The 9,880-nt window shown below is 36.2% G+C and overlaps 1 protein-coding gene across 4 annotated transcripts in view; it reads left to right on the top strand.

Moving 5' to 3' along the window:
* The first annotated feature begins 78 nt into the window (after positions 1-78).
* Positions 79-9,880, top strand: part of ERGIC2 (ERGIC and golgi 2) — a 36,477-nt gene continuing 26,675 nt past the window's right edge. For 3 of the 4 annotated variants that reach the window (XR_013449124.1, XM_078075830.1, XM_078075828.1), the window contains exons 1-2: positions 79-212; positions 8,540-8,679. Coding sequence is in view for 3 of the 4 variants with exons in the window: in XM_078075830.1 (XP_077931956.1) it covers positions 8,574-8,679 (106 nt within the window). In the remaining variant the exon portion in view is untranslated. Of the gene's footprint in view, positions 213-8,508; positions 8,680-9,880 lie in introns of all 4 variants that reach the window. The other variant, XM_078075829.1, reaches the window with a different exon arrangement.

Below are 9,880 nucleotides of genomic sequence, written 5' to 3'. Positions count from 1 at the left end.
GTTTAGCCACACCCCTTTCATCTTAACCACACCTCTTGATTCACAAAGCACTTCGTAAGCAAAGGGAATATCGCGAGAACTCTATATTGTCTCCCATTTGACGTTTTCAGCGGGGTTGTCGCTGTTGTTCTCGCGATATTTTCGGGTAAACGGGAGCCCGGGCGACCCGGGCTTCTGTGAAATATGGCGGTCGGCTGATACCGTAACACAAGGTAAAATAAACCCCGCTGGGTGTTGTTCTCCTGATTGTTCCAAGGCTGTTCAGGGCGTGAATGTGGTTAAGGAGGCTGAGAATCTGTCATGGGGTTGGCTCCCTGTCTTCATCATTCTGGGGAGAGGGCCGGACTGGGGAGCCGCTCCACCTCCCCCGGGGGCGTTGCTGGCAGGACCCTGGGCAGCGCTGCCCCTGGGAGCTCCTCTCTCCCCAGTCCGGTGTCTCTGCCTATCCTGCAACTTGAAGGAGTTTAAGTGCTTCTCCGATAGCGGCTGACCCTGACCCATTGCTCCTCGCGGTGTGCGGTGCCCCGGTGGCTCTTCTGGTCCTCACTGAGAAGGGTCCCGTGTTGTGAAGACCAGCCGGATCGTGTCCCCATCCTCCCGGGTGTCTGGCTCCCCACCCCCATACAGGCAAATACCAAATTCTTGGCAGCAGATTGCTCTCTTTAAGAAAGACCGAGGTCTTGGCCTCGCCTCGAAAGAGTTTCGCACGCCGCTTGGGGAAATGAGAAAGGGGCACGGCTGGCGAGATGCTATAGGAGAGAGGTCTGAGTGTCACTACTTTTCTTAAACCCTCGAGGGTTGAGAAACCTTCGGAAGGTAACTTGTCAATTCGTGGTAGGAAATAGCCTTGGGTATAAGTAGTGTATATGGTTGATAGGTCATTGTTTGAGAAAACATGTTTAACTTTTATATTTAGGATTTAGTGCCCTCAAGACTTAACGCAAAGTTACATAATATCTGTTAAAATGTTGCAAGACTGGCTTTCAGAAGCAATTAGAGATACATTTAAAAACAGGATTTGTTCATTTGTTTGAAGTTTTATTTAAGTAATCGCCTAGCCTGATACATTAAACTCTGGTATATAGCCGTTAAAAGAAATGAGTCAGGCTTCTTCACTGAAGAATTCGGGAGTATGCTTGTTTTGTTTATAGATATCTTTAAATTGATGCAGTTATTCCAGTTCTCCTAGAGAAAAAATAAATTTCATGGTTTCGGGGAGGCAGGAAGGGGAAGAGAGTAGTTTTGTTTTGTTTTGTTTTTGATAATAAACTTTAGTACACAACTGAGTTGAAATGACTTGAGGGTACAGATCATAAAAATATATCAAGCTTGAAAGATCTCTCAAAGGAAATCAGGCCTAGTCTGGAACATAAAAAAAAAATAATTAGAAAAAATATATACATTTATTTTCTTTAGGGATTAATGGTTTAATTGGAAGAAATAGTGAAACTTATTTTTAATGGAAGTTACATTTAGACAGTCTGCCAGCTAACAAATTCTATTTAACAGTTGTTCGGTATTTATTCTGATTCTGCCTTTTAATGTCATGATGGGCAAATTAACCTCTTTGTGTCTTAGTTTCCTTATCTGCAAATTTAACTCATAAAGTTGTTGGTGAGGATTAAATGAGTTAACACATGCCCTTAGAACAGTGCCATACAGTTAACATTCATTTAATATTAGCTCTTGTTCTTTAAAAATTTTTGTTTCCTAACTTCTGTAGTTACTCACAAGATGTTGCCTTGGTACTTAGTCAAAATACAGACTGAAGAAGATGCTTTTTAATGTAATTTCTTTCTGATCCCAAAAGTGATTAAACACTCTTCTTCTGTATGGATAATATGTCTTTAAACTCCATCTTCCAATGGCTTGCTTTCTTACGCTGTTCTCTCAATTACTAAGGTACAAATTCCTCCTTTCCACTACTCCATACAGTCTTATTATAGTCTAGGCCAGTTCTTCTGCTCTTGGTGCCTTGTTGGCCCATTCTTGCATTTGGAGACATTCATGCTATTAGTGTATTTTATGTGTTCCTGACCTTTTCCACTTCAGTTTTGTACACTTTTATTGAGTAGTTAGTACAGTCAAGCTGTTATTTGAGGAAGACTATATTTATCCTTGCTTCACATTGCTAGGCACTTCCAAATTGTTGTGTTGCCATCACTCTACAGCCTCTTCTGTTAGCTTTTCTATCAATTTATATCATCCTCAGTCTATTCATATTATTAACTAATCTCAGATACTATCCCTCTTTCCTCAAGGACTTTAACATAAATTTCAAATATTCTACAAATCTTTGCATTTCTTTTGAAAATTAGAAACATTTACCAAATGACTCATTTTTATCTTTGTTAGAAACTGTGAGGTAGCCATTATGCCTCCCTCCCTCCTTTTAAAGTAAAATATAATAGCAGATTCTGTGATGTTGAGGATCTCTCCAAATTTGTCACATAGCTAGTAAGTGACTGAGTAGATATTAACCCAGGTTTTTTGGGGTCACAAAAGTCATATTTATACCATCTTACTCAGCTTCCAAATATACCTTTTTTTAAAATCACTTGGAAGTTTACTAGATTTATTTGAATTATGTTGGGGTAAATGATTTTAAAAACAACATGAACTCTATTGTAAAAAGTCTAAGTTTTAAAGTGAGAAGAATAAGTACTTTTGGGGGGCTATCTAGTATTTGTCAAGTGAAACTAAGTTATCTTTCATAATAAAATTTTAGTGTATTCTAATGCAATATAATCAAGTAATTGAAAGTTACAGATAAGTTATTGTTTTGCTTTTTGTTTCTGAAGTTCATTGATGGCCTGGATAATATCTGTTCTATGTCCTTTCTCATTCTTATTAATGGCTTATGTGAGTTTCATAGGGCTGCTGTAACAAATTACCATAAACTGGATGGCTTAAAAACATCAACATGTCTTTTCTCAGAGTTCTGGAGCCTAGCTGACTGAAATCAAGGTCTTGGCAGGGCCATGTTCCCTCTGACGGCTCTACGAAAGAATCCTTCCTTGCCGTTTGTAGCATCTGGGTAATCCTTGGCTCTCCTTGGTTTGTAGGTGCATCCCTCTAATCTCTGCCTCTGTCTTCACATGGCATTCTCTCCTGGTTATGTGTCTTCACCTGGCCTTCTTATAAGAACACAAGTCACTGGATTTTGGGCCTCTCTAATCCAGTATGATCTTCATCTTAACTAATTACATCTTCAAAGACCCAGATATTTCCAAATAAGGCCCATTCACAAACACCAGGATTAGGACTCCATTGTATCCTTTTAGGGAACATACTTCATGGTCAACATGGTCATATATATTAACCAATTAAATATTTCTCATATTGCCAAATATATATTAAAAATAGAAGTTAGCTCATAAAATTTGGATAGCAGGAGTAAAATTGTTTCTCCATTTTTGTTTGGAGTAGTTAAACTTAAGCAGACTAAAAGGTGTTATGAATTCTGTGTTTTAATTTTGGCAAAGCATCTGATAGTCTCATTGTATTCAAATGGATGCAATGATGAAATATGGGCTGTATGAAATGACTTAGATTGAGTGATGATAGTATGTGTCTGTGTTCCAGCATGAAAGGTGGTTTCTTATTTCTTAGGCAGTTTTTCAAAGCATTGTCTTAGTCTCAACTGTTATCAGTGACTTCCTAGACTTTTTTTGTTTGTTTTGCTTCTTAATATACATGACAGTTTAGGGGAGAAATTGAAGAAAACAGGTATGTTACTGGAGACTGGGAAAGTATGAAGAGCAGCACCAACCAGTGGGCAAAGGAATCAAATGCAGGGGCTCCTAAGTTTTTAGATTTTGTGGACCAGTACACAAAATAGAGGAAAAAAACCAAAACAAAACAGGGGAAGGGGTTGCATGTGAGGACTGATGTAGAATTGCAGTTTTTAATCCAAAAATCAAAACAAACAAAAACCTCTGTTATCTACTTTTATCACTTCATAAAAGAAAGGACATTTTGACACATTAAAAAAAAGGAAGGAGATAATCTCAGATACAAGATTTTTAAATTGAATAAATTTAGCTTTAAAAGTTTCCTATATTGTCTTTGGGTTTTTCATTAAGGTTCAGAAAAGAAAATTTTATAACAGAATGGAAATGACTTCTGGAAACCAGTGATCTAGGGAATTTCTTTTTTTTCTTTTTTTAAAATTTATTTATTTGAGAGAGAAAGAGAGCACAAGCGGGGTGGGGGGTGTTGATGGGCAGAGGGAGAGGGAAAGAGTCTCAAGCTGACTCTTCCCTGAGCACGGAGCCCAGTGCGGGGCTCGATCTCATGACCCTGAGATCATGACCTGAGGTGAAACCAAGAGTTGGATGCTTAACCAGTTGAGCCACCCAGGTGCCCCGATCTAGGGTATTTCTAAATGCATTTTTTAAAATGGCTGACCAAGCTAGATGGAGAAGCAGTGGAACTGGATAACTGGAAGAAGTCCAAGGGATTGGAAACACAGGGATAATGAAGAACAAATTCTGTCCTAGTTAGGAAATTAAAGAGCCTGAAGGATAATTGGTTCTGCTCACAGAGGAAAATTAGTGTTTTAGATTTTAAAGATGGAGCAGTTTTAAAAGTTAAGAGGAGCCAAAATGTGGTCTTGCTTGTGTGTGGCTTTGCATAGATGGAAGTCACTGGCATAGAAAATCAGTTACACTTACCTGGTAAAAGCGTTATCATTCTGAGTGAATGCCATAGGATAAGTGTCATAGGGTCATGACTTGCAAAGGATTGTGATGGAATGAGGAAGAAGAGAAGCATATTGAATGATCCAGGTGCTAGTCATTAAGGAAATTTTAAATATATCCAGATGTTAGTAGAAGATGATCATATGTACTGAAGTGTCAGTGTACACTGTGGTTTAGGGCATGGACTCTGGAGCCAAGCTGCTTGGGATCGAATCCATGTTCTATCACTTGCTGTGTGGCCCTGCAAAAATTACTTGACTGTTCTGTGCCTCAGTTTCTTAACTATAAATGAGAATAAAAATAGCATCTACTTCATAGAGTCGTTTAGGGGGTTAAATGAATAAATATATAAAATGCTTCAAATAATACCTAACACATAGTATGAAAGCTATAATTCTGTATAGTATATGTGTTTATTATTATTAGAAGTAGAAGGGAAGAGATGGTTGAGAAAGTGTAATATGATATATAAAACATGTGCTGCTTTACCCTGTGAGTCTCAGAAATGAAGTAAGGATTAGAAGGGAATTACCACCAGGAGAATGTCAAGTTCCATGAAAAAAGCAGGTAAAAGGATGCTTTTAGAAAAATTAGAAGTTATTGGATAATTTGTTCATATCAGAACAGTGGCTCTATGGAGTAGAGTGGCAGGTATTGAGGATGGAATGAGTTTCTTGGATGTAGGTTAGTCCTGATCTAACAGGAGTGGGACAGGAATGGCAGAGTGGCAAGGTGCTCCATTCTAGAAAAGTAATCGTGGAAAATAAGAATGGAAGATAATAGATAGAGTCTGGGAAGTAGCCAAGTGGGAGGAGTGCTGAATAAGCTGTATGAATTGTTAGAAGGTTTGTAAAACCAGCTGCTGTCATATCTTTATATGTAATTTAAAAGAAATTTATAAAGCTTAGAAAAATAAAGTTTAGGAGTAAAATTCAGTTTAATTCATTTGCTCAACAATGCTATCTATACCTATTATGTGCCAACCACTCTTCTAAGTACTAGGACTACTAGAGTGGAAAAAAACAAAAATTCCTCTCCTTGTGGATCTTATATTTTTATATATTTACTTATAACTGTTTTGATTGGAAAGCTGTGCTGTCATGGGTATTTCTGGGGAAATTTCCTTTCTTCCTTCTTTGGGGAATGTCCCTTCCTCCCTCCTTCCCTCCCTCCCCTCCTTCCTTTTTTCCCCTTAGTATTTATTAAATACCCCTGTCCCAGGTGTTGGAGATCTACAGATCAAGTGAGACAGGTTCTTGCTCTAACATTATAGTGGAGAGAAAACAAAATTAAAAAAGCAATTAATTGAGTCTGAATTGTCTTTGGAATGACCCAATGAAAATGTCATAGAAAGAAAAATATATACATGTCTGCAGAGAGATTTGTACTGGGAATAAAGATTTGAGAGGAATCAGCATGTAGATGGAAATTGTAGGGTTGGGAGGTCACTGGGGGAAAATGTGGGGGTTGGGAGGAGCACCAAGTGCAGAATCGGAAAGGAAGAGGAATCTGTACAGTAAGCCAAAGAAGGTCTTCAAGGTAGAATGAAAATCAGGAATATAGTATCACTTAAGCCAAGGTAAGATCCTGTTTCAAGAAGAAAAAGAAGTGATAAACTATTTTTTCAGAGTCAAAATTAGATAAGGACTAAAAAATGTCCATAAGATTTCATACTAAAGAAGTTGTTAATGACCAAGCTCAGATCAAATTTAGTTAAGAGGTGAGCATGTAATGAGGAAGTAGTCACAGTATAAAAATGGGGACAGTTTTTTTTTTTTTTTTTAATAGTAAACTCTACCCCCAGCATGGGGCTTGAGCTTACCACCCTGAGATCAAGAGTCACGTGCTCAATTGACTGAGCCAGCCAGGTGCCCTGACAATTCATTCTTTTAAGTTTGGCTTATAGATAAGCAGCCAGAGATATATAGCTGCAGTTGGACTGGATTTAATGTAGAGTTTTGTTCTAAAGATAAGAGGTTTGAACATATTTAATATTTAACTCCAATAGGAATGAGTAGAAATTGAAAGACTGAAGAAGAATCAATCTTGGTATAGTTACCACTAAGCAGGTACAGAAAATAAATTTGATTACTCTGAGTTTAATAAACTTAGGGAGCACAGCTTATGCCTACAAACAGAAGCTTAATTTACAAATGAGAATACCATTTTTATAATTGTCATGGGGATCAGAAACTCATCTGTCATGTCTGCATGTCTCTTTTTTCGTTAAGAAAAACATACATATGAAAAGCAAAATTATAATCTGAAGGCCACGTTGTGCATATGGACTAGGAAAGAGAAGTTAGTTGGATGTTTTTAATAGCAAATGAAATCAACATATTAATGCTTCCAGTTTCACTTTAGAGCAGTAGCCCCCTTGTGGACTGATTAGTAGTGCCCCTGGTTAGGGACTGGTCTCTTGGACAGTATTCATGATTACTGCCAGTTTTTACTTCTCTGACTCTCCTTTTTGTTCACAAATGCCCTTTCTGTGGCCCATTCTTTCTCTTTCTATATGAATCCTACCCATTGGATTTCAGATGAGTCTGCTTTCTTCTAGAGAAATTCTTTTTCTTTTAGTGGCTCCTGCAACCATTTGATTTATTCTATTAGGTGTTGATTTTATTAATACAACTTTGATTTCTAGTAATGCTTTATAGTATCACCTATAGTATTATTTATATAAGTCAGTCTTATAAAAATTATATGAATATTTGAGAATTCAGTTATTTTTATGGCTTTGTAACATATTTCAGATATAGTTGGCATACTGGTCAAAAAAAGAATACCAAGCAGGCAATTTTTAAATAATACTTTTATTGCAAAAATAGATGACTTAGAAAGTCCAAAATTTTGTTAAAAAGACAATTAAAATCCTTCCATGATTTACTTTTAACATTTTTGCATATAGACTTTGAATCAGTTTCTTGTGTATCTTTCCTCCCGTTTCCCATAAAACTGGACTTCTACAATCTTCTAGTGTTTTCCTAATGTATTATGAGTATTTTCCTATGTTATTAAATGTTTTCTTTTATAAGATTTTCAGTGTTTACATACATTCAGAGCTTTTAATTCACCATAGTTTGTATATTGGCTACCCAGCATTTCTTTCTTTCTTTGATATTTAAAAATAACAATATGAGAGGGACGCCTGGGTGGCTCAGTTGGTTGGGTCTCTGCCTTTGGCTTGGGTCATGATCCCGGGGTCCTGGGATCAAGCCCCACATTGAGCTCCCCGCTCGGTGGGGAGCCTGCTTCTCCCTCTGCCTGCCGCTTCCCCTGCTTGTGTTCTCTGACAAATAGATGAAGTCTTTAAAAAAAAAAAATAACAATATGAGAATTATTCTCATAATGAGAATTATCCTCATAATCAAAGTTTTGGTGACAACCAGATTATTACCTCAGGATACTTTCCTAAAAAGGGAATTTACTTAGTCAAAAGGAGAGTGGTGAATATTTATATTCTTGCTAGCAATAGATTAGCATATCTATTTTATTTCATTGTCATCTATTAGTGGGAATGTATTTTAATATTTACTAATTTAATAGAAGAAAAATTATTTCTTATTTTAATTTGTATATTTAAATATTATGAATGTGAATTGCTTTTCACTTTTTTGCTGTTTAATGTGTTTGTGTGTGTAAATTGCCTTTCATTAGTATGTTTTGTCAGGGTGGGATGGAGAAAGGAGAGGTGCGTTACAAGCATTAAGCTTTTTTCTCAAGGAGGAATGAAAATGTTAAGTTGTTCCAAGAACATTTGTCAGTTATCTAAAATTAAAAGAAACCTTTGTATCTTTTTTAGAGTATTCAGTTAGTCATTATTTATTCCTTAGCATGACTATATGAAAGAAGAAGGTTTTCCTGAAGATGAGGCGACTGAATCGGAAAAAAACCTTAAGTTTGGTGAAAGAGCTGGATGCCTTTCCAAAGGTTCCTGACAGCTATGTGGAGACGTCAGCCAGTGGGGGTACAGGTGAGTATCAGTTCCAATTAAAACTCCTTCAAGTGCAGCTTCTTAGGGAGCCAGTCAACAACATACAGAAATGTAGTCATGAAGAAGAACTCATCAATGAATTGCACAATAACTTTGTGACTGGTCTGTCTTTAGGTCACACTGTTTGCCCTAATTTTATTGTCATGTATATTTTCTTTGGCATCTAAACCCAGTGCAGTCTATGCATTTAGCAGCATTTATTAAAACATTGCTGAACAAATTAATCCAATTTTACTGCTTTGGTGCTCTTGAGTTATGTATAATTGTATATAAATAGAATTGAACTTGGAAGAAGTTATTTAATGATCTTGAACTGCTTCAGTCCTATTTTGATTAAGAATAAATCAATTTAGATATTATAATAGAAATTCTTAGTTTCATATTACTGGAGAGAGGCAGCATGAGGTAATAGTTAAGAGCTTAGACTCTGGAACCAGACTGTCTGGATTTAAATCCCACCTCTACCTCTTCCTAACTCCTTGACCTTAAGAAAGTTACTTAATCCATTTATGCTTTAGTTTCTTCTTCCATGAAATGGGGATAATATCAATATTTACCTGGTAGGGTTACTCTAATGATTAAGTAAATTAATATTTAAAAACTGCTTAATGCAGTACCTGGTACAAAAAGAAGTGTTCATTAAATAAAACAAATATGAAATATATAAGAAAAATATGCGACTATGACAGTATTTACTATTATTTCTTTCCCCATGAAGAACTAATAAAATATTTCACATAAGATTGACATTTCATTTGGTAAAATGTGTAGTTAAGTTGCTTGCTATTTCTAATCTGTGATTAAGTTTTTTTTAATGAAAAAATGCAAGTTCTTCTTGCACAATCCATTTTAAGTATATTTTGTCACAGTATAAGATAGTTCTTTTCTTTTTGTCAGATATTTTCTTGCTTTTATAAATGAGGTGATGTATTTAGGAGATTCCAAAGTAGATGAGAATTTTATTAGAGATTTGGAGATGTTATTTGAGTTTCTGGTACACAGATTGTCATGGCTTCTCAGGAGCTAAGAATTAGTCTAGTTTTTTTATAGATTGGCTACAGGTGTGGATGTGTTTTTAATTATGAGGCGACTGCTTTCAAATCTGTAGTGTAAGACTTAGCTTACTTTCATCATTTATCATATCTATGGCAGTGCTATATATAAGAAAGGAAAAATTTTG

Source organism: Halichoerus grypus, chromosome 6 (genome assembly GCF_964656455.1).
Source record: "Halichoerus grypus chromosome 6, mHalGry1.hap1.1, whole genome shotgun sequence".
Classification (NCBI taxonomy): domain Eukaryota; kingdom Metazoa; phylum Chordata; class Mammalia; order Carnivora; family Phocidae; genus Halichoerus; species Halichoerus grypus.
The sequence above is the reverse complement of the archived record's forward strand: the minus strand, read 5'-3'. Positions and strand labels throughout refer to the sequence as shown.